Source organism: Balaenoptera musculus, chromosome 13 (genome assembly GCF_009873245.2).
Source record: "Balaenoptera musculus isolate JJ_BM4_2016_0621 chromosome 13, mBalMus1.pri.v3, whole genome shotgun sequence".
Taxonomy (NCBI): Eukaryota; Metazoa; Chordata; class Mammalia; order Artiodactyla; family Balaenopteridae; genus Balaenoptera; species Balaenoptera musculus.
In genome coordinates this window covers 29,671,844-29,699,730 of record NC_045797.1, presented here as the reverse complement: position 1 = coordinate 29,699,730, position 27,887 = coordinate 29,671,844, and the positions used below count along the sequence as shown (strand labels likewise).

The window sequence follows — 27,887 nt, the reverse complement described above, 5'->3', positions numbered from 1 at the left end:
GATTCACCTCACTGGGTGAATTAGTGAACTTCTAATCCTCTCCACCCTCAGCTCCCATTTCAACCCAAGATCTCCTTTCCATTTCAGCTGGCTCTGTGGGGTCAGAGAATTCCTAGCCAAGGCAGATGGACTCCTGGCTGCCTTCAGGACAATTTCGAAGCAAGAAAAATTAAGGTTCAAAATCACCCTGGAGTATGAAGGAGAGAGTCGCATTTCCGTGAATTCAGCAAGCATTGGAGTTTAAAGTTTGAGCTTGGGGGCCAGTCCTGCCATGGTTCTGATGGGATGTAGGGTCGTTTACAGATAAAAAGAAATTCATTGGCACAGGAGGCATCATTCCATGACTGCAGTGAGGACATCTTTATATCGGCACAGTTTCATTTTTCCCAGTGTTGTTGGGCTCACCTGGAATCCAGAACCTATCAAAGGAAAAAAACAAAGAAAAACATATTTCTAATGAATAACTGAGAGATTTCAACCCCAGCTTTGGTGCCGGGTGATAGCATCACAAGTTTTTCCATGCCTGAGAGGAAGGGGACCAGTGATCTGTCAAACTCTGAGCCTGCAATCACCCCCCAAGTTAGGGCCACACCAGCCCACAACTCTCAAGGCCCTACAGGAACCCACAGTGCAAAGATCCAGACTTAGAACGAGGTCCCTGCCAAGTCTGGGTGGACGGCCATGCTGCCAAACCCCAGAGGGCACCGAGAGGCCATGAATTTGTCCCCAGTTCCACGGCCAATTAGTGGCAGAGGTCAGCTAGATCTCTGTTCAATGCTCCTGCCGCCCGAGGATGGGGAAGAATCACAAACCCTGTGGTCAGTAGGAACTATCACTCCACTCTTCATGCCCTGGCCCTGGCCCAAGAAAGTCAGTCTGGGAAGGAGGGTTCTTGGGGCTTACTTCGCACTCTGGACCTTGTTGAACAGTGAGTCACCCACCCAGTACCAGACCCCTCACTCCCTGCTTCGCTCAGGCCGATCCAGTAGAGAAGTCCGCCTGCAGTCCTGTAGAGAAACTCCTGCAGAGAGACAGAATGAGCAGAGGTGCTGCCACGACTCCGAGTTGGAGCATCTGTCTCTCTGGGTGTTCTTCACCCATCCTCAGCGACAGCCCCTGAACCCACAGACACAGGTTTAGGACTCTAGACTCTGACTCCAGAGCCCATGATCTCACCTGCTCTGCTATCCCACCTCCAGATGAAAGGAGCTTGTTCAATATTCTGCCTCACCAGGTAGGGGACTTCTTGGGTTAGACAGTGTCATTAATGCTATTCACAAATATTTCTATTTTCTGGGCACATGGAAAGATTGTACTACCCTGCCCTCTTTGAAGCTACAAATACTGCATCATTTGTTCGGCCAATGAAATGTGAGCTGAAGTGATGTCCGTTGCTTCCAGCAGAAGCTTTAAGAGCCAACACACAATGTGCCATGTTCCCTTTTCTCACTTCAGCAATTGTGGAAACATATGTTGAGATGAAATCTCCTTTGACCTAAGCCCTGAGTAACCACAGTGAGCAGAACCCCTTGCTGGCCCTCATTGGACATGCAGTGTACAAGTGAGAAGTAACTCTGAAGAATTACTGATATTTGGGGATTTTTGTCACCGCAGCATAACCTTGCCCATCCTGCCTGATACAGCTACCAATACACCCCCTTCCTAGAGCCCACAGGACAGCACTCACCTGTCCACTCTCTGAGGTCACTGAGGTCAGGTGTGAATCCCTGGACAAGCAGACCTGCTGGGCACTGTACCAGGTCCTTGCGATTTGAGAAAAGTAATAGAAGTTCCCCCTGAAGTACTTCCAGCCTTGAGAAACCACCTGTAGGATGTCATTTGGAGAACAAGAGTGAAATATGTACTCTGGTGTTCCGTTTTCTCTGGTGCTGGCTAGGTGGAGATGCTTGAGTGGGATCCCAGAGACAGAGTGAATGGGGCTGGGCTCTGGGGTCTTTGGGTCCTTGTGTAGGAGCTTGGGGACATTCCCTCAGATCCTGAAAGTCTGACTGAGATTGGTAGCGTCTCTGGGCTCAGAGAGGGGAGAGTGAGAGAGGCTGAATCAAGAATCTGTCTCTCTTGTGGGGAGGAGTAATTTTCCATTGGCCATCACAAGTGACTGAGCCCCTGGGCTCTAGGTAGAGACTAATGGAAAATGGCTGGTTTTGGATCAGGACAAAGAGACTCCCTAATGCCTTCATATTCTATGCCTTGGTGTGGGAACCCTGGCTGGTCCCTAGTGCCTTCTCTCCTGAACAGCCCCTAAGCCCTCCCCAAACCCAGTGCTGAGCCCTGTCTTCTTAACTTTCCAGCCATGGCTGCCCTGCTCCTCTCCCCCTTCCCTCCACACACACCAGGCCAGTGGTGTCATGCCTAAGACTGGCAAGGTCCCACGGGCCACTGGTCAACTTGCAACGTTCTTTTCTGAGTCACTTACTTTGCTGTTGGAACAACTGGCTGATATTCTCCAAACCTCTCTGGAGTCCCCGGACCTTTGCGTTTAAAGCACTGGCTTTATCCAAATCTCTTTTTAGCTCTGGGATTTGGGCATTGAACTTATCGACTTCTTCCCAACTACTTGTTAGCATCTGCAGCCGTGCATTGGCTTCCTTCACGCTGGTTTCCAACCTCCGGATCTGAGAACGCACACGATCCAGGCTGGCATTCACCATCTGGACCTGAATGCCAACTGCCGCCACGCCACCTCTATTCCTCTTTATTTCAGAACTCAGGGTGCTGATGTTGTCCACACGACCTTTCAGCAACTGGGCATTGGTCTTGACATCTGATATTGTGCCCATAAACCAGGGATCTGGATTTGAGAAAGTCAAGAGGTCAGCCAAGGGGATCCCCAGAGACTGGAGTGGGGGTGTTGCCAGGGTAATAAAAGGAAGGAGAGGGAAGGGATGGGCTCAAGCTTCCCAAGGAGCAGTTGCCTCCCCTCCACTCATTCATAACGTATTCGTTCAACAAACATGCGATGGGCACCTTCCATGCACCAGGAACTCTGGTAGAGGCAGATCATGCAAAGATCGACAAAACACGGCCTCTGTGTTAGAGGCTCTCACAGGTAAGCAGAAGAGGGGGTTAGAATCCAGTTTTAAATTTTCTTTGCAAATTCATGGTGCATTTGGTAAAGGGATGCCTTCAAACACCCCTTTGTCATACTTCCCACGTCCCTCTGGGCCGCATGGCTTATGACTGCCCGTAAGCCCCTCGCAGCTATGGAAGGGAGAGCCTATGCAGACTTCTAATCTGGAGGTGATCTCTTCTCCAGAGAATACAAAAAGGGAGAATTATGAAACCATTTCTTCTCTTCCCTTGTCCCACCCCCTGTCACACTCTGTTCAGGCCACAGGCTTAGGTGCCATAGAGGAAACCAAAAGTAAGCCAAGTGGGCTCAAAGCAGAGGAGACCCTGCTCAGACCCTCCAAGTCCAAGACCAAATATGTCCCGAGGCCTTGAAGGGAGAGTGCAGATGTTCCCTCCACCTGCTTTCTGGAGACCTAACGAGAAGAAGAAGCAGCAGAGGCCATGAAGCTTGGCAAAGCCAGAAGAGGGAGAAAGATACATCACACATCCAATGAAGAAGTAGGAAGTCTCCCTTGACATGACCTTTGTGGGAGCAGGAGAGTGAAGAGAAGGGGTCCTATGGGGTGGGGGGTGGGGCAGTGATCCCTTACCCTAACCCTAACCCTAACCCTAACCCTAACCTGTTGGCCAGGTTCTCCATCTAGTCAGTTGGGGCTGAGGATACAGTTGGGACACCATCCCTTGTGGGGTCAGGAAACATCATGCTCACTGTTGGGGGCTACCCACAAGGCTCTGAATCAAAGGGACACGAAACTCAGAGAGGAAGGAGGAAATGACACAGGATGAAGATGGGCGAACATTTCTTGGGGACAAAAGAGCGTGTCCTAGAGCACAGGCATGCTGGTCCCTGGCAGGAAAATCTCCCCGGAATTGGGAAGGACGGGGCAGCAGCTGATCTTACTGGGGACGGCGGGGGTGTGGAGGTGGGAGGGGACTCTCTGACTGCACGTGGAAAGAGGGGAAACAAGGCAAATGAAAAAGCCAGAGGCAGGAGAGACCAGCAGAGAGCGGTCTGCTTACCTGTGAGAGCCTCTAACACAGAGGCCGTGTTTTGTCGATCTTTGCATGATCTGCCTCTACCAGAGTTCCTGGTGCATGGAAGGTGCCCATCGCATGTTTGTTGAACGAATACGTTATGAATGAGTGGAGGGGAGGCAACTGCTCCTTGGGAAGCTTGAGCCCATCCCTTCCCTCTCCTTCCTTTTATTACCCTGGCAACACCCCCACTCCAGTCTCTGGGGATCCCCTTGGCTGACCTCTTGACTTTCTCAAATCCAGATCCCTGGTTTATGGGCACAATATCAGCAGAGAGGGAGCCGACCAGCTGTGGGGAAGGCTGGAGCCCAGATGGAAGCTGAGGACTTACAGAGAATGGCCTGCAGCAGGACGGAAGCAGCCAGGACCAGCGTCAGGAAGATGACTGCAGCCCGGACTGTGAGAAGTCTCCCCAGAACCAGAGATGGATGCGTCTTGGGAGGAGGCTCTGCAGGAAGAAGAGGAGAGCATTCGTTGGACCAGCAAACTGTGGGTTTGGGCACAGAGCCCTGAGCAGATTCTGCACCGTAACCCTCGTGGCACAGGTGCTCCCAGCCAGCTCTCTCCCCAAAGTCCTTTTATCTAGAGGAAAAGGGAAGTGACCCCCAGAAGTCATTGTGTTATCCCAAAGTTCCCCATTCCTGGCTTAAGCACCTAGGCTACAGCTCGGTCCTCTCCTCAAGGGCCTGAGCTTTCAGGAAGAGGCCATTTGTCACCTTCTCCGGGGGTCTATTACATGGGCACTATAACTACCTTGTCCTCAGGCTAAGCGTTTTCTCTTATAAGACGGCTCTCATCCATCTTCCATCCTGCCATCCATTCACCCCACAGATACATATTGAATGCCTTCTAGATACCAGGCACTGTGCTAGGACTGAGCTGAATAGCTGACAGTCCTTGTACTCAAAGGGCTCACCATCTGGTAAGGAAGACAGACCTGAGCAAATAAATTACAATACAGGGTGATAAGCATAACAATAGAAGATTATGCACAGTTCAAGGGAAGTACAGAGACTGGAGTAATTTTAGGAAGTTCCAGGTAGAGGGATTAGCATATTGGAAAGTATGGAGTGCCTGGCGAATTATAAGTAGTTTGGCACTGTTGGAGTATAGAGTATCAATATATGACCTGAGCAGGGAGGGCTTGGGTTAAGGAGGCACCTGGGGTCAGATCATAAAGATCCTTTTCGGTCGTGTTAAGGAGCTTGAACTCTGGCTTATAGGTGAAGGACTTTAGGCAGGAGAGAGACAAGGACAGGAACACTGAAGAAAAATCAGTCTGATCGTGGTGAGGAGCAGAGATCAGGGTGCGGGGAGTCTGGAAACAGGGAGACCAGTAAGGAGACCACTGCAATAAAATATTCTACTTCTGTTTAGGGCATCTTAGATGATATAGTATCCCTCTATAAGATGGGGCTTGGAGATTCAAACTGTAAGTGTAAGATTTGGCTTCTCCTCTGTGCTTCCTGCATTTGTGAGGGTCTCAGACAATGTGGGGAGGCTCAGCAATACCAGACCAGGAGCTGTTCTTTCATTCATGGGAGATGCTCAGGGCAGAGGGGAGCTGATTTGGGGCTCCATGAGGGACTAAGTTTTCTCCTGGGAAGCTTCTCACACTTGGAAGAAGTCTGCCAAATCTGAGAAACCTGGTATATAACAGATTCTAAACAAATATTTCTTGGAAGGTAGGAAAGAGAGGAGGGAAGAGAGGAAGAGAGGGAGGAAAGGAGAAAAAGAAGGAAGTCAGTCCAGATAATTGGATGGATTGATGGGTGGATGGATGAATGGATAGATGGATGGAAGATGGATGGATGGAAAATGGATGGATGGGTGGATGGATGGAAGATGGATGAATGGATGAAAGAGAAATGAATGGACTAGTTGATGTCTGATCATGGCTCAACTCTGAGATTCCAGCCTGTGGACTGGAATCTGTCTTCTAGAAGGTACTGCATCTTTCTATGGCCTCCAGCAGTTCTCATTCATTCCCATAGTAAAGGCATGAGCAAGTGTGGTTTTAAACCTTACCCAACAATGCATAACAATTCTGGCCACAGGACTAGAAAGCTGACTGGCTTCACTGACTCTGAGCCAGTGAAGCTGGATGACACGTTGGTGTCAGGGACCAAGGTTGGAGGCTAAATAATCGGGGCCAAGGAAATAGCTACCTTTACTTGCAGAGGCTTCTGCTGCCTTTGATATTTGAGAGGATCCCACCTCCCTCTCTGACCAGTTCACTGTGCTTACAGACCCCTTGCTGCTCCCCTCTCCAGGCTGAATAGGCCTCAGACTAGAGCTGTTTCTCTAACTGGTTGAGGGAAACCAGAGAGGACTCCACACCACCCTTTCCAAGTGTTGGGAAGGAAGCTGGGTCACAAGGATGGTGTTCCATTCATCCTGTCTCATTTCCTCCCTACCCACATAACGTCCAGGCCTGCTGTCTGCTCTAAGCTTTGACGTTGGCTAATCCCACAAACTGAAGACCTCACTCCTAATTCACTGCCAGTCTCTGAATATTTATAACCACGCCTGTTCTCTTAAAGCCGCTCACCTAGTTGAAGAGCTTTGGTTCTAACAGGGCTCCGAAGGAGTCAGAATGTTCTGTTTCTGGGCTCTCATGCTTGTTACCCAGTCTAATCCCAGGATCACCTCAGCCCTTCTGCTCCTGGCTCCTGGCCTCACGTCCACGTCCCAGGGCCTGGGGATGGAGAAGAATCCAAGTTACTTTAGATTCGTGGTAGAAAGCACCACTGGGGTCCTGGTCTCCTCCTGAGGCATTTGAGGGAGAGCAGCTACCACATAACATCTTGGAATGTCTGTCCTCTTCCCTCTCTGTTGAAAAGTTGACTTTCCCCAACCTCTGCTGTTATGTAGCATGAGTGATTGGTAGAATGCCCATGTGCCCTCCCAGTGGTCCCAGGAAAGGATCTGGAAGCCTCGCCAAGCTGGGAAGGGACTCACTGCGTACGATGGGACTGGGCTTGGGGGGCATTTACTCCAAGTGATGGAAATGGAGGCTTCAGGTAGGTGTTCTGCTGATAGCTGGACAAAAGGCTGATCCAGCATGAGGAAGATAGGCAAGAAGCAACCGGAATCCTGTGGGCCCTCTGGGGTTTCAGAGATGGTTTCTGTAAAAGTCCCGACCATGTGGAGTTTCATTTCCCACTTTGCAGGGAAGATGTGGGTCATGAGCTATTTTCCTCTGGCCGTGCTTATCCGCAGGTATTTCCTGAGCAGTCTCCCGTGCATCCCTCTGGGTGCTCTATGTGACCCCTGACCTGACAGCCCAGAGGAGAAAAGACCAAGTGGGAGGTGAGTGCCTCAGCCTCACTTTCCAGCCAGGAAGGAGAGCGATTCTCCCAGACATTTAGGCGAACCCCGCTCTTCCAAACAGAGGAGGAACTTTGGGCCAGATCTAGAGTGACCAAAAATCACTGCTGTGATGACAGAGAGGGAAGTTAGTGCTCATTTTTCTGTTGCCCCACTGCCATGCTCCTGGGGTTCTAAGGCCTCCTCTGGATAAGGATGGAGGAAGGAAACAGTTTGGCCACTTTCCCCTTCTCTGGTTAGGACTCTCCTTATGCTTGGAGGTAGACCATAGGCATAATCAATGGGAGTGGAAAAGAGACCTGGGCTGTTTGAAATGCCCCAGCAGTGCTGGGGGTCATCTCCAAGGAGTGGTGATCCGAGTCCCTCCATCCAAGGCACAGAGGAAACTAGAGTAGACAACAAACCAGGGAGAGGGGTTGGGGGAGGATGGGAGGAATGGAGGGGAGGGGAGAATGAAACGAGAAAGGAGACAGTTACGACAGCTGGTCAGACGGATCCACAGGCTTCATAGGGGACTCCTGTATATAATGTGATGCAGTATTTGACCAGCAGATCCCAGATAACCAAAGGATTCCATGCCACCCTCTGGGTGGGTGCCCTGGGAACAGGGGATAGGGCAGAGAAACCAAGAAGAAAGAAATGGTAGGTGGGGCCCTTCATCCATCCTTTCCTCTAGAATGCCTGCTCTGCACCAGCTGCAAAGAGAAAGAAAACCATGGACCCTGCCCTCAGAAACAGTGCTTCTCTTGGGAAAACATGACATCCATCATCCCAGGGAGAAGGGAAGACTTTCCCAAGACCACAGGGGGCCTCCCCAGCTCTCCCTTGACCCTGGGAATGAGTTCCTCTTTTTTAGAACATTGTGTGAGGGCAGTGTTTCTCTGGCACGGTGACAGTGGGCTAGACCTCAGTGAACAGGCAGTTACGTCTGGTGCCATCATAAATAACGTGGTGTGGATATGGGGGAGCCGCCTGGCTGCACGGAAGGATCACTGTGTGCCAGGCAGAGGAGGCTGCTCTGAACTATCCGGGTCAAAGAGCCCTTGCCTGTGTCCTTAGTGAGAGGGCAAATTCATGGCAGGAGAGTCACAAAGGGCTCTTGGGAAAAGTATGCATAGTTTCCTTTTGTATCTTTTATTTCTTTATTAATGATATTCATTATAGAAAAGAATCCAGGTGAGTGAAAAGAAAAAAAAAATTATCTACCATATAGAAAAAAAAAGCTGTACACACAGTTCATTCTTCCTATCTACATGTATGTATATATACATTTACATCTATATCCATAGCTATACCTAACTATAACTGTGTATACATTTATATAAGTATCGAAAGGGACAGCTCCTGTGTCTTTTCCCCAGCATCACTCCCATCTCCATTTCTGATACAAAGAGTCCCCCTCCTTTGGGAAACTACGCCCCCTTCTCACCCCCCACTTTGCTTGGCTCAGAGCCAGTGTCCACAGGTTGAGTTTTTAACACAACCCATTACTCTGACATTTAGTCTTCTGCCTCCTGCTTCCACTTTTAAGGCCTCTTACATTGGGTCCACCCAGATAATCCAGGATAGTTTCCGTATCTTAAAGCCAGCTTATTTATTTATTTAGCCATGCCGCAAGGTTTGAGGGATCTTAGTTCTCTGACCTGGGACTGAACCCACACCCTCGGCAGTGAAAGCACCGAGTCCTAACCACTGGACCACCAGGTAATTCTTAAAGCCAGCTTATTAGCAGCCTTAACTCCACTTTGCCATGTAACTTAATGTACTTCCAGGTTCTGGGATTACGATGTGGACATCTTTGTGGCCATTATTGTACCTACCACACTTCCTCACCATATTAAGTTAGGGTAGCCTTAATAGAAATTTTGGTATATATCCCTGAAGTTTGAGAGATAAAGAGTCTGGTACTTGACACATGAATGAAAGGTCTAAGGCCTTCAGTAGGTGATAGTAAATAAATAGTAGGATGGGACTTCCCTGGTGGCACAGTGGTTGAGAGTCCGCCTGCCAATGCAGGGGACATGTGTTCAATCCCTGGTCTGGTAGGATCCTACATGCCTCGGAACAACTAAGCCTGCGAGCCACAACTGCTGAGCACGCATGCCCCAACTACTGAGCCCACACGCCACAACTACTGAAGCTGGCATGCTCTAGGGCCCACGTGCCACAGCTGCTGAGCCTGTGTGCTGCAACTGCTGAGGCCCACGTGCCTAGAGCCCATGTTCTGCAACAGGAGAGGCCACCGCAATGAGAAGCCCATGCACCGCAATGAAGAGTGGCCCCCGCTCGCTGCAACTAGACAAAGCCTACAAGCAGCAACGAAGACCCAATGCAGCCAAAAATTTTTTTATAAAAGTAAAAAAAAAAAAAAATAAATAGTAGGATAAACAAACTGTGGTACTTCTAAACAATGGAATATTATTCAGCACTAAAAAGAAATGAGCTATCATGGTACTGAAAGAAAAACAGATACATAGATCAGTGAAAGAGAATTGAGAGCCCAGAAATAAACCCACACATATATGGACAATTAATTTATACAGACAAGCAAAGAACATACAAGAGAAAGAATAGTCTCTTCAATAAATGATGTTGGGGAAACTGGACAGCCACATGCAAAAAAATGAAACTAGACCACTATTTCACACTATACATAAAAATCAACCCAAAGTGGATTAAAGACTTGAATGTAAGCCATAAAACTCCTAGAAGAAAACATAGGCAGTACACCCTTTTTGACACCAGTCTTAACAATATCTTTCTGGATATGTCTCCTCAGGCAAGGGAAACAAAAGCAAAAATAAACAAATGGAACTACATCAAACTAAAAATCTTCTGCACAGCAAAGGAAACCATCAACAAAATGAAAAGACAACCAACTAAATGGGAGAAGATATTTGCAAATGATACATCTGATAAGGGGTTAATATCCAAAAAATATAAAGAACTTATACAACTCAACACCAATAACAAAATCAACTTGGTTAAAAAAATGAGCTGAATAGACATTTTTCCAAACAAGACAAACAGATGGACAACAGGCACATGAAAAGATGTTCAACATCACTAGTTATCAGGGAAATGCAGATCAAAACCACAATGAGATATAACTTCATGCCTGTTAGAATGGCTATTATCAGAAAAGCAAGAAATTACAAGTGGTAGTGAGGATGTGGAGAAAAGGGAACCCTCATACGGTATTGGTGGGAATATAAATTGGTGCAGTCATTTTGGAAAACAACATAGAGATTCCTCCAAAAACCAAGAATGAAACTATTATATGACCCAGCTATTCCACTTCTGGGTATTTATCCAAAGAATTCAAAATCACTATTTCAAAAAGATATATGCACCCCTATGGTCATTGCAGCATTATTTACAGTAATCAAGATACGGAAACCACCTAAATGCCATCAATGGATGAATGGATAAAGAAGATGTGTTATAAATATATATACAACGGCATACTACTCAGCCATAGAAAAGATGAAATCTTCCCATTTGCAACAATGTGGATGGACCTTGAGGGTATTATGCTAAGTGAAATAAGTCAGATGGTGAAAGATAGATGCTGTATGATTTCACGCATACGTGGGTGAAAAAAATAAACAAAAACAAGAAAAACAAAATAAATGAATAAATCAAACAAACAAAAACAAGCACATGGATACAGAGAACAGAGTAGTGATTACCAGAGAGGAAGGGCCAGGAGGGAGGGTAAAATGGGTAAAGGGTGTCAACTGTATGGTGATGGATGGAAATCAAATTTTGGGGGTGAGCACACTGTAGTGTATACAGAAGTAGAAATATAACGTTGTACATATGAAACATATAATGTCATAAACCAATGTTACCTCAATAAAAAATAAATTTAAAAAAATGAAAGGGAGGAATATAAAAATAAAATTAAAAATAAAAATGTAAGCTAACTCTAGAAGTAATTGCATGCTAAGAAATTTTTTTAAAAAACATCAAAAATAAATGTGTCCTGGGACTTCCCTGGTGGTCCAGTGGGTAAGACTCCACGCTCCCAATGCGGGGGCCCTGGGTTCGATCCCTGGTTGGGGAACTAGGTCCTGCATGCATCCCACAGCTAAGAGTCCACATGCCGCAAATAAGAAGTCTGCATGCCGCAACTAAGGATCCCATGTGCCGTGACGAAGATCCCACGTGACACAACTAAGAGCTGGAGCAGCCAAAATAAATAAATAATTAATTTTTAAAAATAAAGAGTTCTCAAATCTTTTCAAAAAAATAAAATTAAACTAAATTTGTCCTGGCTACATGTAAAGAATGAAATTAGAACATTCTCTAACACTGTATACAAAAATAAACTCAAAATGGATTGAAGACCTAAATGTAAGGCCGGGTACTATAAAACTCCTAGAGGAAAACATAGGCAAAATACTCTTTGACGGGGCTTCCCTGGTGGCGCAGTGGTTGAGAGTCTGCCTGCCGATGCAGGGGACACGGGTTCGAGCCCTGGTCTGGGAAGATTCCCACATGCCGCGGAGCAACTGAGCCCGTGAGTCATAATTACTGAGCCTTCGCGTCTGGAGCCTGTGCTCCGCAACAAGAGAGGCCGCGATAGTGAGAGGCCCGCGCACCGCGATGAAGAGTGGCCTCTGCTAGAGGCCACAACTAGAGAAAGCTCTCGCACAGAAACGAAGACCCAACACAGCCATAAAAAAAAAAAAAAAAATACTCTTTGACATAAATTGCAGCAAATATTTTTTAGATCCATCTCCTAGAGTAATGAAATAAAAGCAAAAATAGACAAATGGAACCTAATCAAACTTAAAAGCTTTTGCACAGCAAAGGAAACCATAAACAAAATGAAAAGACAGCCTATGGAATGGGAGAAAATATTTGCATACAATGTGACCAACAGGGATTAATTTCCCAAATACAAAAACATCTCATACAGCTCAATATCAAAAAAACAAACAACCCAATCAAAAAATCGGCAGAAGATCTAAATAGACATTTCTCCAGAGAAGACATACAAATGGTCAACAGGCACATAAAAAGATGTTCAACATCGCTAATTATTAGAGAAATGCAAATCAAAACTACAATGAGGGGGCTTCCCTGGTGGCGCAGTGGTTGAGAATCTGCCTGCCAATGCAGGGGACACGGGTTCGAGCCCTGGTCTGGGAGGATCCCACATGCCGCGGAGCAACTAGGCCCATGAGCCACAACTACTGAGCCTGCGCGTCTGGAGCCTGTGCTCCGCAACAAGAGAGGCCACGACAGTGAGAGACCCGCGCACCGCGATGAAGAGTGGCCTCTGCTCGCCGCAACTGGAGAAAGCCCTCGCACAGAAACGAAGACCCAGCACAGCCAAAAATAAATAAATAAATAATTTTTTTAAAAAAACTACAATGAGGTACCACCTCACACCGGTCAGAATGGCCATCATTAAAAAGTCTACAAATATCAAATGCTGGAGAGGGTGTGGAGAAAAGGGTACCATCCTACACTATCGGTGGGAATGTAAATTGGTGCAGCCACTATGGAGAACAGCATTGAGTTTCCTCAAAAAACTAAAAATAGAGCTACCATATGATCCAGCAATCCCACTTCGGGGCATATACCCAGACAAAACTATAATTCGAAATGATACATGCAGCCCAATGTTCATTGCAGCACTATTTAGAATAGCCAAGACATGGAAGCAACTTAAATGTCCATCAACAGATGAATGGATAAAGATATGTGGTACATATATACAATGGAATGTTACTCAGCCATAAAAAAGAGTGAAATAATGCCATTTGCAGCAACATGGCTGGACCTAGAGATTGTCATACTGAGTGAAGTTAAGTTAGACAGAGAAATACAAGTATTATATGATATCGCTTATATGTGGAATCTAAAAATAATGGTATATGGACTTGGTGCGAGACCAGCACTTCTCCCTCCAAAACATCCACCTCCATGTTTCTGCAAACAGGAGGGTCACCCCACTGGTATCCACCAATGGTTCAAACCTGGTGCTCCACCTGAGGCAGGGAGGGGGGCCCAGGGAAGCCATTTGGGGTAGGGGGACTGGGTAAAATGGTCCCAGGTGGTTGGGGGCATTTGGAGAGCCAGAGATAGGACAAGGGCCTAGGAGGAGGGGAGAGAACCTCAGTATTGCTGCCACCATGGGAGGGGGTGTCTGAGATGCAAAGGAAACAGGGAAAGACAGGAGGAAACCGGCTGCTGGCAGGAGGGGGAAGAGGACCACCAGCATCTTTAGGGATGTTCTCTGTGAGAAACAAGCATGGGGGATAAATTAAAGGGCCCTAAGGTAACATCTGTTAAGGACGGTCTTACCCAAAAAACAACCCATGTGCTTGATCCTCTGAACTCTCTGAGCCAACACTGTGTCAGTACCCCTTTCAGAAGTGAGCACCTCAGAAGACCTATATAGACATTTCTCCAAAGGAGACATATAGATGGCCAATAGGCACATGAAAAGATGCTCATCATCACTTATTATTAGAGAAATGTAAATCAAAACTACAATGAGGTACCACCTTACACCAGTCAGAATGGCCATCATCAAAAAATCTACAAACAATAAATGCTGGAGAGGGTGTGGAGAAAAGGGAACCCTCTTGCACTGTTGGTGGGAATGTAAATTGATCCAGCCACTATGGAGAACAGTATGGATGTTCCTTTAAAAACTAAAAATAGAATTACCATATGATCCAGCAATCCCACTCCTGGGCATATATCCAGAAAAGATGAAAACTAATTCAGAAAGATACATGCACCTCAATATTCATAGAAGCACTATTTACAGTAGCCAAGACATGGAAGTAACCTAAATGTACATTGACAGATGAATGGATAAAGAAGATGTGGTATATTTATATGTACATATGTATATGTATACACACACATATATATATACACATTGGAATACTAGCCATAAAAAAGAATGAAATAATGCCATTTGCAGCAACATGGATGGACCTAGAGATTATCACACTAAGCGAAGTCAGACAAAGACAAATATCATATGATATCATTTACATGTGGAATCTGAAATTATGATATAAATGAACTTATTTACAAAACAAAATTTCTGTGTCCGTTATTTTCACAGACGTAGAAAACGAACTGACAGTTACCAAAGGGGAAAGGTAGAGGAGGGATAAATTAGCAGTTTGGGATTAACAGACTCATACTACTATAAAAGAGACAAACAACAAGGACCTAGTATATAGTACAAGAAACTATGTTCAATATCTTGTAATAACCTATAATGGAAAAGAATCTGCAAAAGAATATATATCTCTTTGCTGTATACTTGAAACTAATACACATTGTAAATCAACTGTACTTCAATAAAATTTTTTTAATAAAATCAATTTATCCTTGGATTCAAAAAATAAAATAAAAAGAAATGAGTCATCAAGCCATGAAAGGACAGGGAGGAAACTTAAACGTGTGTCACTAAGTGAAAGTAGCCAATCTGAAAAGGCTACATACTGTATGGTTCCAACTCTACGATATTCTGGAAAAGACGAAACTATGGACACAGTAAAAAGATCAGTGGTTGCCAGCGGTTATGAGGGAGGAAGGGATGAATAGGTGAAGCACAGGATTTTTAGGGCAGTGAAACTACTCTGTGTGATACAGTAATAGTGGATACATGTCATTACACATTTGTCAAAACCCATAAAATGTACGACAACAGGAGCGCACACTAATGTGAACTATGGACTTAGAGTGATAACGATGCGTCGAGTAAGCTCATCGATTCTAACAAATGCACCACTCTGGTGGGGTGTGTTGAGAGTGGAACAGGCTGGGGGCGCCCTCTAGAGGCAGGGAGTATGTGAGAACTCTCCATACTTTCTGCTCAATTTTGCTGTAAACCTAAAACTGCTCTAAAAAATAATCTATTTTAAAAGAAGGGGAGGGACTTCCCTGGTGGCACACTGGTTAAGAATCCATCTGCCAATGCAGGGGACACGGGTTCGAGCCCTGGTCCAGGAAGATACCAAATGCCGCAGAGCAACTAAGCCCGTGGGCCATAACTACTGAGCCTGCACTCTAGAGCCCGTGCCGCAACTACTGAACCCCATGCGCTCTAGGGCCCACATGCCACAACTACTGAGCCCGCTTGCTGCAGCTACTGAAACCCATGTGTCTAGAGCCCATGCTCTGCAACAAGAGAAGCAACAGCAATGAGAAGCCCAAACACTGCAACGAAGAGTAGCCCCCGCTCGCCGCAACTAGAGAAAGCCTATGTGCAGCAACAAAGACCCAATGCAGCCAAAAATAAATAAAATTTTTTTAAAAAAAGAAGAAGAAGGGGAGAAAATCCAAGGCAAGAAGCTTTAGCTAACTGCTGCGTTGGGACAGCAGAGTGGGGAAGAAAAGCAAAATATAAAGATGAAATCTCTTCCAGAGTTTGGTGGGGAAAAAATGTGTGTCAATGGACCAGACCTGCCGCCACCGTTCCCTTCTACCCCCGCCCCCCGCCCTGCACCCTCTCCCTGTAGGAAACTCCTCTTAATTGATTGAGAGGGACTGAGCCAATATGGACCACCTGGATGAGTGTGTGGCAGGACCACAGAAAGCAGGCACTGAGGTCAGGCCATAAGCAGACAGCCTGTGCAAGAGGAAGACCTGGGCAATGCAGGTCTCCTGAAACCCCTCAAATGCATGCCAAGGAAAATGAATTGACATTTACAATATGCTGCGTCCAAAAGCATGAATACCAGATTTCAACTGTTCCCATCAAGGAAGACCTTTCTGACACCTGTAGCAAGCTACAATTTGGGGATAGGGTGGGTAGAATGAAGAAGAGAGAAAGGAGGGGAACGAGATAAAAGCCAAGCTCTCCCCCCAGCATCTCATACTGGGGAAGGGGAGAAACTTAAATCTGATGGGCATTTTCCCTTTTGTGATTTTTTGACTCGATTTTTTGACTCGATTTTTTGATTATATTAATATGATTAGAAAAGCTATAACACCTGCCTGAGGTTCCATCCAGGGTGAAAAAGAACAAGAAACGAAAGCAAGTTTGAAGTGGAATCATAAAGTTACTGTCTAACTAGTCCTGCTCATTCAGTAAACCACTTACTGAAGGCTAGTTGACTTTTAGTTAGGAGTCCCCAGAGCTCTAGAGACCACAGACCCAACATGGGGCAAGAATCACAGCTTCTTTCATCCACCTGCGCCCCCAGGCTTTCTTCTCAGGCTCATCCAAAACTTGGCTGCGTAAACAACAAGGACCTACTATATAGTGCAGGGAACTATATTCAGTATCTTGTAATAATCTATAACGAAAAGAACCTGAAAAAATATATATATATGTATAACTGAATCACCTTGCTGTACACCTGAAAATAACACAACAACATGGTGAATCAATAAAAAAAAAGAATATATGACAACTGTAAAAAAAATAAAATAAAATAAAATACGTATGGTTTTGATGTGATTCACCATGCTAAATATACTGATTATATAAATTATTGTTGACTATTTTCCTTCCCATAAAAAAGTCTATATTATTACTTCTAATGGAACCCTAGTATTCTATTGTATTATATAGCTATAACAATTTATGTAACCAATTCTTTATTAGTAAACAATTAGGATGCTTTCAGTTCCTCATCACTATAAACAACCTCACAATGAATATCTTTCAGTAATATCTCTGTGTTGTATCCATGATTATTTCCTTAGGATAAATTCCTATAAGCATAATTGCTGGACCAAAACATGTATTTTTTTTAAAAATAGATTTTGTGATAAGTTTTGACAATTATGCTCTAGAAAGGTTTGTATATAATAGAACAAATCATTTCTCCTGGACCCTCATCAACAGTGGGAGTAATTCTTTTTTTCTTTTGTACCAATATTATAGACAATTTTTATATTGCATTTTCTTGATAGCTAGTGAAATTACTGAAGACTTCACATGTTTTCTCTGACATGTGTTATTGTCCTTTGTGGATGGAGTTTATTATTATGATTGTCTTCATTTGTAAGCATGATTGAAATATTAAGCATATTAAACCATTGTCATATGCTAAGAAAACACACAAAAAGACTTAGCTACGATGGGGAGCCGCCAGTTACGGCCCTGAACAGAGAAAGGACAAGAGGTGAAAATGGGTGCAGCCTCAGCCTTTGTGTGGAAAGGATGTCATGGAACACACAGAAGAGAATCCCCAGAATTGAAACTGTCCCCTTCCCCACACTGCTTAGGAGTTAGCACTAGTTAACTAGATACTAGTTAGCACTAGTTAACTAGTCAGCAAAGAGGACTGAAGAACTGAGACAATGACAACAGCATAACCGTGGCACATATTTTATAATTCATTCATCCATATTTCCCACTGCTCCTGCCAGGGACCCCTCCCCCAGAAGTGGGGGGATGTGGAATGAGAGCTGACCTTTCACTGCCATGCATAATGCATAAATAACTTGTATAATAATCATTTAGTCCTTGACCTCATGGATCCTGCTTGGCCATTGGAGTCAAGTTCCCAGTGCCCAGAGTAAGTAAAACCCAGCAAGTGTCCAGTTCTGTCTTAATGGGACTTTTTTGTGCTGCATGTACTACTCAAACCTGTGCCCAAACCCACAAAAAAGAACAGGACCTCCAAAACCCCAAAATCCCGTGACAATATCTCCAACACCACAACGGGACATTCGTCCTCCACGAACTAAAATCATTAGGCCAAGAAATTATAAAATCCCAACATATGTCCACATTCTAACGAATCGTAACACAGTGCACTTTATACACCGAGGAGGTGGATGGTTCCCTCCAACTTACTTTTTCAACCTTAACTACAGGTTTCTTTTTCCAAATAATTCCACTTTGCTCTTTTCAGAAAGTAAATGAGATAACTGCTCTCACCTGCAATCGTTTGCTTTTAGTGTCTTTTCCCATCTTGCTAAGGTTACAAACTTCTTTCCCCCCACTAAGCTCTCCAGCTGGCCCTTTAGCTGGGTCAGTCTCCCTAACAGAACCTTAAACTTTCATTTGCCTCCTGCTGCTCTCTAGAGATGTCCCTGCAGCTGCTGCTTTGATCTAGAACCCTTAGAATGAGTGTCTTCCATCATATTTCTAACGGGAATATCCCCAGAGAAGTGGATGGTCTTGCTTCTCATTCATCCACTCAGGCATCCATTTGTCCATCCAGTGTAATTTATCAAGTGCCCTCTGTGTGCCAAGCTCCGTGCTGGATGCCGAGAACTCAGCCTTGAACAGAAGGGCCGTGGTCCCTGCCCTGTAGGGGAGTGCAATTCTCTCTGGATAATTCTTGGCATCTTGCATGTAAGAAAAATAAAATACATCCCTGATTAAGCCTAAAGCAGCAACAAAAGAAAAATGTAGTTTGAAATGGTGTAATACATGACATTTTTCCAAACTACTTTTATTTAAAACATAGTACAGAGATATAGGTACATGTTTTCATTTCCTGCAAATAGATCTGTTTCTCACAATATATCTGACTCAACTACAGGAGAACTACATGCTCACACAGCCCTTGCCCAGAGCTCCCTTCCCTGGGCGGGGCGGAGGAGAAGGAGAGCTACGTGTCTAAGACCTATTGCAGTGGTCCTCACTCTCAGAGCATGTTTGTAAAGATGCAGCACCCTACCCCCAGAGATTCTGACGTAATTGGTATGGGTTGGGGCTCAGGCATCAGTATCTTTGTTAATTCTTGAGGTGAGTCACATGCAGCCAGGGTTGAAAACCACCTATCCAGTGGAAAAACATGAGTCCTGGGATGGCATCCTGGCTCTGCCACACCCCAGTTGGGTGGGTGATCTGGGGACCCCTCCATCGCCTATGCCAGTTCAAGCCAAGTGAGATAACGCTATGTGGAAACATCTTGCTTAGTGCCACATAGCAAGAGTTGCCCAGGCTGAATGTTATCACTTATATGTGGAATCTAAGAAATGCAACAAACTAGGGAATATGACAAGAAAGAAGCAGACTCACAGATATAGAGAACAAACTAGTGGTTACCAGTGGGAAGAGGAGAGAGGCAATATAGGGGTAGGAGATTAAGAGGGACAAACTATCAGGTATAAAATAAGCTACAAGGATATACTGTACATCTGGGGAATATAGACAATATTTTATAATAACTATAAATGTAGTATAACCTTTAAATATTGTGAGTCACTATATTGTATACCTGTAACTTATATGATATTGTACAGCAACTTACTTCAATAAAAACATGAAAGAAAGGAAGGAAGGAAGGAAGAAAGAAAGAAAGAAAGAAAGAAAGAAAGAAAGAAAGAAAGAAAGAAAGAAAGAAAGAAAGAAAGAAAGAAAGAAAGAAGGAAAATAGACTTAAAAAGAAAAAGAGTTGCCCAGTCTGGATGCTTGGGGTGTTTTTGTTTGTTTGTTTGTTTTTTCTTTTAAAGAGACATACTTTATTTTAAGGATTTTTACATTGAAGAATTCAAAAAGTGGTACGTTTTTGGAACATACTGATCTGTATTTAAAAGGAACCATTGACAAAGATTCACCAGAAATAATCAGAACAAGCAGGAAAATACAGTTAATACTACTGAAACCTACTAAAATAACTCCAGGACATACGGTTTATCTGACATAATGATACCTCTAAGTGCTGTCACTGATATGAAACTGACTGCTTCTTACTTTTCTAAACACATAGTGGTATAATTAACAATATTCAATCACTTCTGTTCTTTCTTGAATATATAAAAATTAAAATACCAACTAAAAAACTAATATATTCTTCTCTTTAAATGTTCCTTACAGATACAATTTCAATATTTTCATTCAACAGTGGTGTGGTTTAAGAGATTTTTCATTTACGAGTCAAACAACAATCCACCCAAAGGGAACTGAGCCTCTAGACTAGGCTCATAGAGCAAATAAAAGAGTTCTGGAATGCAGCAACTGACATTTCTAAAATACAAAGCAGATAAAATTCTTAGAAAGTACATGCAATAAGCTCTACTAAGCAGCTGGCCACAGACCTAGAACATTTGGCAACTTTACTGGTGATTTCAATGGGACTCCAAATGTTTCCAAACTCAACTTGAACTCTCATCTTAGGCTTTGTATTTTGCTTTTCCAGTTTCACTAATGACAAAAACAAGATTCAAATCCCTCAAGTATTCATTATAGTCAAGAGCATATCCTACAACAAACTTGTCTGGAATTTCAAATCCAACAAAGTCAGCCTATATCCAACACTTCGAGGGGTCCTTTTCACCAGCAAGTTTGCAACCTTGACCATCTCTGGATTACACTGCTTGGCCAAGGAAAGCAAGGTTTGCATTGTTTTGCCAGTGTCAATTATATCTTCAACCATCAAGACATCTTTTCCAGTGAAAGTTAAGAGATCATCTCCACCAATCACTTTTATGTCGCCTGTTGACTGGTCATTACAGTAGCTTTTCAGTCTGATAAAATCTACAGTCATAGGAATGGATCTATCACTATTTCTGTTCAGTGCTTTGATGTAATCCAGCAGGTCAGCAAAGAATTTATAGCCCCCCTCGAGCACACAGAGGGCCACGATGTGACGGCCTCCCATCTCCTTCATCACATCTCGAGCAAGCCATTCAGTCCTGTCCATATGAGGAATAAACACCTTTTCCAAATCCTCAGCATAATGATTAGGTATACAAAATGAATCTAGGTCATAACCTGGTTCATCATCACTAAACTCAAATCCAAATAGCTTCTCTCATCTCACAGTAGGAAAAAAAAATCACCAAAAAAAGCTAAGTGATGCCTTAAAAGCCCAAACTTCTAGAAGTCTGAGATTGTTATAATCAACCCATGAGGTGCCTTCATAGAGATGCTCTAAGGTTGTTTGTGTAGGACCGCGCATTGGTCATCTTGGTATGTCCAGTCCCAAGACACTGGGGCTGCGGGTCGCCACAACGGAGCTGGCTGGCATGCTGGAGTGCGGGCTGATTGTTGAATGAAAATGTCTGGCAGCATTGGTCCAGAGTTAAGAGTCTTGAACCAGAAATGGAAAAGAGAAGTGAGCCACCTTGTGGCCAAAAAACAAACCTCAAGACTCTGTAGCGTAAGTGCTCTATGGTTGCAAGTGTGTGCACGGGGCCTTGAGAAAAGTGGCCTACCGCCTGTCGGTCACACACATGGAACACAGAACACGTGCCCAGAAAATCAAAACACACCCAGAACTTCTCACCAGAGTGAATCAGATGCCACCACTGCGTGACTGAGACAGTAATGCACAGTCTCAGAGATATCGGAGGTTCTTCAAGGGACATCTCCGGAGTCTTCTCTGATGGCCAGCCTTCCTTGATCCTGCCCCATTTTCCAAGTCTTCCCATTGAGTCTGAGAGCAAGGGGTTCCCTTCCCAATAAGTTCTTTTTATGCTTAAATTATGCAGACATGGGCTTGTAGTTCCAATCAAGAACCCTGAGTGACATATCCACCAAGCTAGCTCCTTTCCTATTGACTGGCACAGTTTTCCCAAAGTGTGTTGCATGGGACACTAGTCCAGAAATATGCTCTGCCCAAAAAGGGTTCCAAGATTAAATAAGTTTGGTAAATATTCCATGCTGTGTGCCTTTCTTAGAGATTCATGGTAACTGTGAGCATATTAAAGATGCTGAGACATCCTATGTTAAGAAAAGCTGTTTAGGGAATTCCCCGGTGGTCCAGTGGGTAGGACTCCGTGCTTTCACTGCCGAGGGCCTGAGTTTGATCCCTGGTCGGAGAACTAGGATCCCACAAGCCGTGCGGCACAAAAAAATAGAAAAGCTGTTTAACATTGTTTATATCAGAGGTTTGCATTACTGCTTTTCTTCTATGCTTACATGATGGATGACACTTCTCACTCTGAGAAACCCTGGCCTAAAGCCATGAAAGGAAGATTCAGAGAGACTGCAGTTTCCTCAGATTTCCAGGTTCTAGTTTGCTCTGAAGTCTTGCCACCTTCCCAGTTTACTCACACAAAGACTCATTAGTCCCTTCACAAGTGTCCATGCTAAGCAGAGAATATCAGCACCATTCTGTTGAATAATCTGCACCTTCCCCATTAATTTCAGATGTTTCCTTTGACATTTATACAGTGGTTTATTCTGGCGTCTGTTAAGGGTCTCTCTATTTTGTTTCAGTCATCTTTGAATTCTGTCAATATTACCAAAGTAATAACTGCTTTACAAAATATCTTAAAATATGACAGGTCCCCTTTTTTAACCTTTTTATTAATTAAAATTTTCTTAGCCATCCTTAACTTGTTCTTTCAAATTAACTTTTGTCAAGTTACAAAAACAAAGTCCTATTAAGAGTGTAAGTAAAAAAAAAAAAAAAAAATGTGGACTTCCCTGGTGGCACAGTGGTTAAGAATCTGCCTGCCAATGAAGGGGACACGGGTTCGATCTCTGGTCAGGGAAGATCCCACATGCCGCGGAGCAGCTAAACCCGCGCACCACAACTACTGAGCCTGCACTCTAGAGCCCACGAGCCACAGCTACTGAGCCTGCGTGCCACAGCTACTGAAGCCCGTGTGCCTAGAGCCCGTGCTCCACAACAAGAGAAGCCACCACAATGAGAAGCCCGCGCACCGCAACGAAGAGTAGCCCCCCGCTTGCCACAACTAGAGAAAGCCCGCGTGCAGCAACAAAGACTCAACGCAGCCAAAAATAAATAAATAAATGAGTGCAAGTAAAGCTCAATTTTAGTAAATTCAGTAATTTTATTAAAGCTGTAAAATAATTTGGGAAGATTTGGTGTCCTTAAAAATAGTCTTCATACCTAGATGCACATGAAGTTTCTCTATTTCCTTTATATCTGTCAGTCAGCATTTTCCAGTTTTAATGTAAGTCCCAACTTTTTTTTAAGAGAAGACAAAGTTATTATTTGCATATGACATTTTTTTTTACCTATGAAATATGAAAGAAGCATCTGGAAGACTTATCTACATTGATAAGAGAGTTCAATAATCATATGGACAAAAATAATCCACATGAGTAACTTTCCTTTATATTAAAAATATGGATATGCAGAGAAATTGGGAGGATTCCAGATATATCTAGGAACAGAACTAACAGGACTGGATAATGGGTTTGGTATAGAGTGTGGCAGGATTAATAAAATTTTTCAGAATGTTGTGTGGCTTCCTTTTGCCCTACCATCACTCTCCAGTAGAATCATGTTGGATTATATAATCTCATTCAATTTTAGAGTCCAGATTGTTGCCTCCAGACAACACTTTTCAAAGTTCTTGGCATTCCTTGTCTCAGCACTGCTGGTGTGACTTTTGGCTACTTTTATTCATTTTGTTCTTTTCATTTTGGTTGGGTGGAAGTGGGTTTGGTTAGCTAGTCAGCTCCTAGAAAACCATCTGTAAGAAAACCATCTGTGACTATTTATCTGTCACTCTTTTATGGTTGTTTGATGAAGTAGGAGGAAAAGATCATTTGCTGGAACTAAGAAAGAGTATCTGCTTGGAACTGCATACGGGGAACTGAAAGGCAGACCGAGTATTTACAATAGCATAGAGGAGAATGAAAAAGGAAATTCATCAAAGACAAGGAAATGGACAGGCAGCCCTGAGACCACATACTCGTAGTAGCCCTATGATCCAAAGTGATCCTGTAAATTTCATATGCTCTCAGACCCTTTGAATAAGGAATTTAGCATGCATGGAGGTAGGCAAGGAAATGCCAAAGGCTCTTTTCTGGACTAACTTAAAAACTTGCAAGTTATGCACTCAGAAAAAAATATATATATATCAGTGTAAATATTGTTATCAGGGCATCAAACTATTGAGTGACAACCAATCAGAATTATGGACTTTTAAGGGTTAAAGGCCACACTTCACAGTACATAACAATCTCTGAAGTCCAGGCATCTTAAAAGACTCCTTTGTTATATGAAAACAGAGCAGGATTATACACTTTCAGCAAGTCTTCCCACTGGCAGGAGAATAAAACTAATGCTCTTTGTGAATATTCTCAATATACCTCTTTATCAGAACTCACTTTAAATAGGTCTGCTTTCCTATAGTTTTACGGGAGGAATATTTTCTCCTTAAGTTTACAAGATCTTTTTTATGAGCACCATGCTCAAGGTTAAACCTATTCTCAAGGTTAAGTTCATTAGTCCAGGAGAAAAAGAAAGTGCTGAGAAACCTCAATATGGGGGGAAAGAAGGGTAGAAGAGAATTTCAAGCAAATGGAATATGCAGTGATGTGCTCATAGATGTTTAACAACTGGTCCTCTGGTTCTAGAGGGGAACCCTCTTTTGTAATATTTGCTAATTACCGTTGTGTAAATATCCCTACATTAGCCAATTTCAAGTTACCGTCATGATGTCACTGAATGCAGAGTTGGGAAGATATGCACATGATAGGCTCTTGAGAACCAATAAGGTCCAATGCCAGCACATCACTACGGGACAAGTAGTATTTTCCAACTATGGCCCCAATCTATCCAATTATGTGGTTTTTTCCAAGCTTGCTCTCCAGGAAGGAGAGGAGGGGATTCCGATGTAGGTTTGGGACAGAATGTCAGGGGTACTGTCAAATGCCATCAGGGAGACTCAGACTGGGGAAAAGATGCAAAGACTCCGTATAAAGTGGAAGAAACGAGTCCCTGTTCCTCTTGGAGATCCTCTATTCCAAGAACTTATTTGTCCATTTATACCAATTTCCACCAAGAAAGTGCTATTGCTTGTTGTAAGTTCTCTCTGTAAACTCCAGGGAACTTCCTCTTCCCTGGCCACAGGAGACCTGGCTGCCTCCACAACCATAACTGCCTGATGTGGGTAGGGTTCCCTTTCCTTGGTGTGACGTATGGTCACCTTCTCAGGAGACGGTGACTGACAGGGAAACCCCCTGGTTCCTGGGTACTTTCCCAGGGACAAGAACCCCATGTTTGGCCACCAGAGAGATGGGTGGGGGAACAGCTACATGTTACAAGGAATAAAAATCCTTTCCATGGGTGTGGCAACTCCAGGGGCCTGGGGACATTTGCCGGGTGTATGGGAAGAAATAAGCTGCATTATGGGATTTTAAAACATAAATTTGACCAAGTCTCTTGCTTCAAAGGGTTTCTCCCTTGATTCTCATTATCCTTAAAAGAAAATAAATCTTTATCATCTTTAACAAAACCCTTCAAGATCTGGCACCTGTCTGTCTCTGCATTCTCATCTCTCACCATTCGTTCCCCCTGGCCCTCTTTATGTTTGGAAATATGCCAAACCTGTTTCTTCCTCCGGCCTTTTGCACTTGCAATTGTATATATGTATACATATGTATGTATGTATATATATATATATATTTTCTCCTTGCTGAACCATTTGAAAGTAAATTGCAGCTTTCTAGTATTATTTAATATTTCAGCATTTATCTCCTAAAAACAAGTACATTCTCTCCATAATCATAATATCATTGCCATACCCAAGGAATTTAACATAGCTGCAATATCTAAGCTGTACATAAATGTCCTCTTTAAAAAGAAGTCCCTTGTAGCTGGGGGGTTTCCCGACTCTAAGATCCAATTAAGGTTGGTACATTGTGTTTGACTGTCATGGCTCTGTAGTTTCCTGTAACCTACAACAGCCTCGCCACCTCCACCATCACTCACACACACCTCTTTTTATCTTTCATACCATTGACATTGTAGGAAGTCCAGGCCAGTTGCTTACAGAATGCCCCCAATTCTGGGTGTGTCAGATTGTTTCCTCATGATTAGATTCAAGTTATGGTTTTCTTTTTTTAAAAAAAACTGTTAGTGCAACTTGACAGCCCCTCATGGGCAGGGCACTGAGTGGTGACTGAGCCAGGAACCCAGCATGTGTACACCAGCCATGGCCCAGCCTGGCCTCCAGGTGTCCCCTGGGCTCCACAGCCCTGAAGCTGCTCATGTCCTGAACCCTCCTGGCTGGAACCAAAGAATTTTCTGGGCCAATAAGTGTTCCAGAGCTCCTGGGGCCAAGTGTTTATTGTCTTCTGACAGTGATACCTGAGCCCTGGGGCAAACATGTCTTGATGGAAGACATAGAAACTAGGAAGCAACTCTATCCAGAAGCCCATGTTCTGGGAGTCCCTCACCAAGACCAAGAAGATGCCCCATTATTAAGCAGAGAGATGGTTTCCTGCCAGTGTTGGCCCTGGGTGTATCCTTAAGGTCTCCATTGTGGGACCATGAACCAGATGTATCACATATCTGTGATACCAACCACACCTAGCTGGTTGCAGAGGATGATGCCTTTACTGTGTGAGCCTGGGAACAGGGGCTGGGCCCAAATCCACTGAGATGGCCTGGGATCTCGTAATGGTGACTTTAGCCATCCAGGAATTTGCCTTGGTCTAGTTCAAAACTCAAGTGGTTGAATGAAGTCTTCTACTGCTGGCCAAGACAGAGTAACAGAGATCATGTTTACTCTCCCACCTGGTGGAGGGGGGGGAGGGGCGGAGAACATTCAGGAAACAATGGTCTTTAAAACACTGGACATCAGGCAATGAAGGATGTGACCTGTGAGATGAAGGAAACAAGTGAAGTGAGCCCTAAGATTGCCCCAGTTTACTCTCTTGAGAGTTTCCACAGCACAGGGAGGAAGAACAGGCAGAGCCAGGCAGACTCCTTGGGTTGAAGAGACAGAGCTGAGAGTTCGGGGAGACCGAGGAAGCCAGAGTACATAGGACAGAGCACCCAAGAGAAGAGAGCTGCTCAGATACAGAGCTCCGGAGACCTGAAGAGGGCCCCCTGCAGCCTCCAGAAGAGTACTAATCATGCATGTGTGTGAGAGAAGCACATGAGGCTAGGGAGAAGACCACGCAAAAGAATTAGAAGGAATAGAGCGGGCGTTCACACAAAGCCTGGAATAGTGCCTGTTTCCATCAGCCAGACTGAAAAACTGTAATTCACGGGGCACGGGGTAGAGTTCTCAGGAAGGCATTGTCTCAGCTGTAGAGGATACCTAGCCCTAGACTGGGCACTTCTCTGGACCCTCCTCACAATCCATAAGAGCTAAATCTGAAAGGACCTGTTACCCAGTAACCTTACTGCGCCCCCAGAATAAAGTAGACTCACAAATATGCAAAAATATCCAGTGTCCGAAAAGGAAAAATTCATAATGTCCAGAAGCTAATCAAAAATTACCAGGTGTGCCCGGTCAGAATGGCCATCATCAAAAAATCTAGAAACAATAAATGCTGGAGAGGGTGTGGAGGAAAGGGAACCCTCTTGCACTGCTGGTGGGAATGTAAATTGATACAGCCACTATGGAGAACAGTATGGAGGTTCCTCAAAGAACTAAAAATAGAACTACCATATGACCCAGCAATCCCACTACTGGGCATATACCCTGAGAAAACCATAGTTCAAAAAGAGTCATGTACCAAAATGTTCATTGCAGCTCTATTTACAATAGCCAGGACATGGAAGCAACCTAAATGTCCATCGACAGATGAATGGATAAAG

The 27,887-nt window shown here is 44.2% G+C and overlaps 1 protein-coding gene and 1 pseudogene across 1 annotated transcript; both read right to left on the bottom strand.

Annotated features, from left to right (window-relative positions):
- Nucleotides 1–182: 182 nt before the first annotated feature.
- Nucleotides 183–18,370, bottom strand: CD207 (CD207 molecule). The gene is given in 9 exon segments (XM_036873816.1): nucleotides 183–376; nucleotides 379–419; nucleotides 904–952; nucleotides 955–1,021; nucleotides 1,688–1,866; nucleotides 2,438–2,812; nucleotides 4,460–4,576; nucleotides 5,290–5,359; nucleotides 18,338–18,370. Coding segments are annotated over 9 exon segments (1,125 nt in total).
- Nucleotides 18,371–20,523: 2,153 nt separating this feature from the next.
- LOC118906177 lies at nucleotides 20,524–21,274 on the bottom strand (annotated as a pseudogene).
- Nucleotides 21,275–27,887: the final 6,613 nt, after the last annotated feature.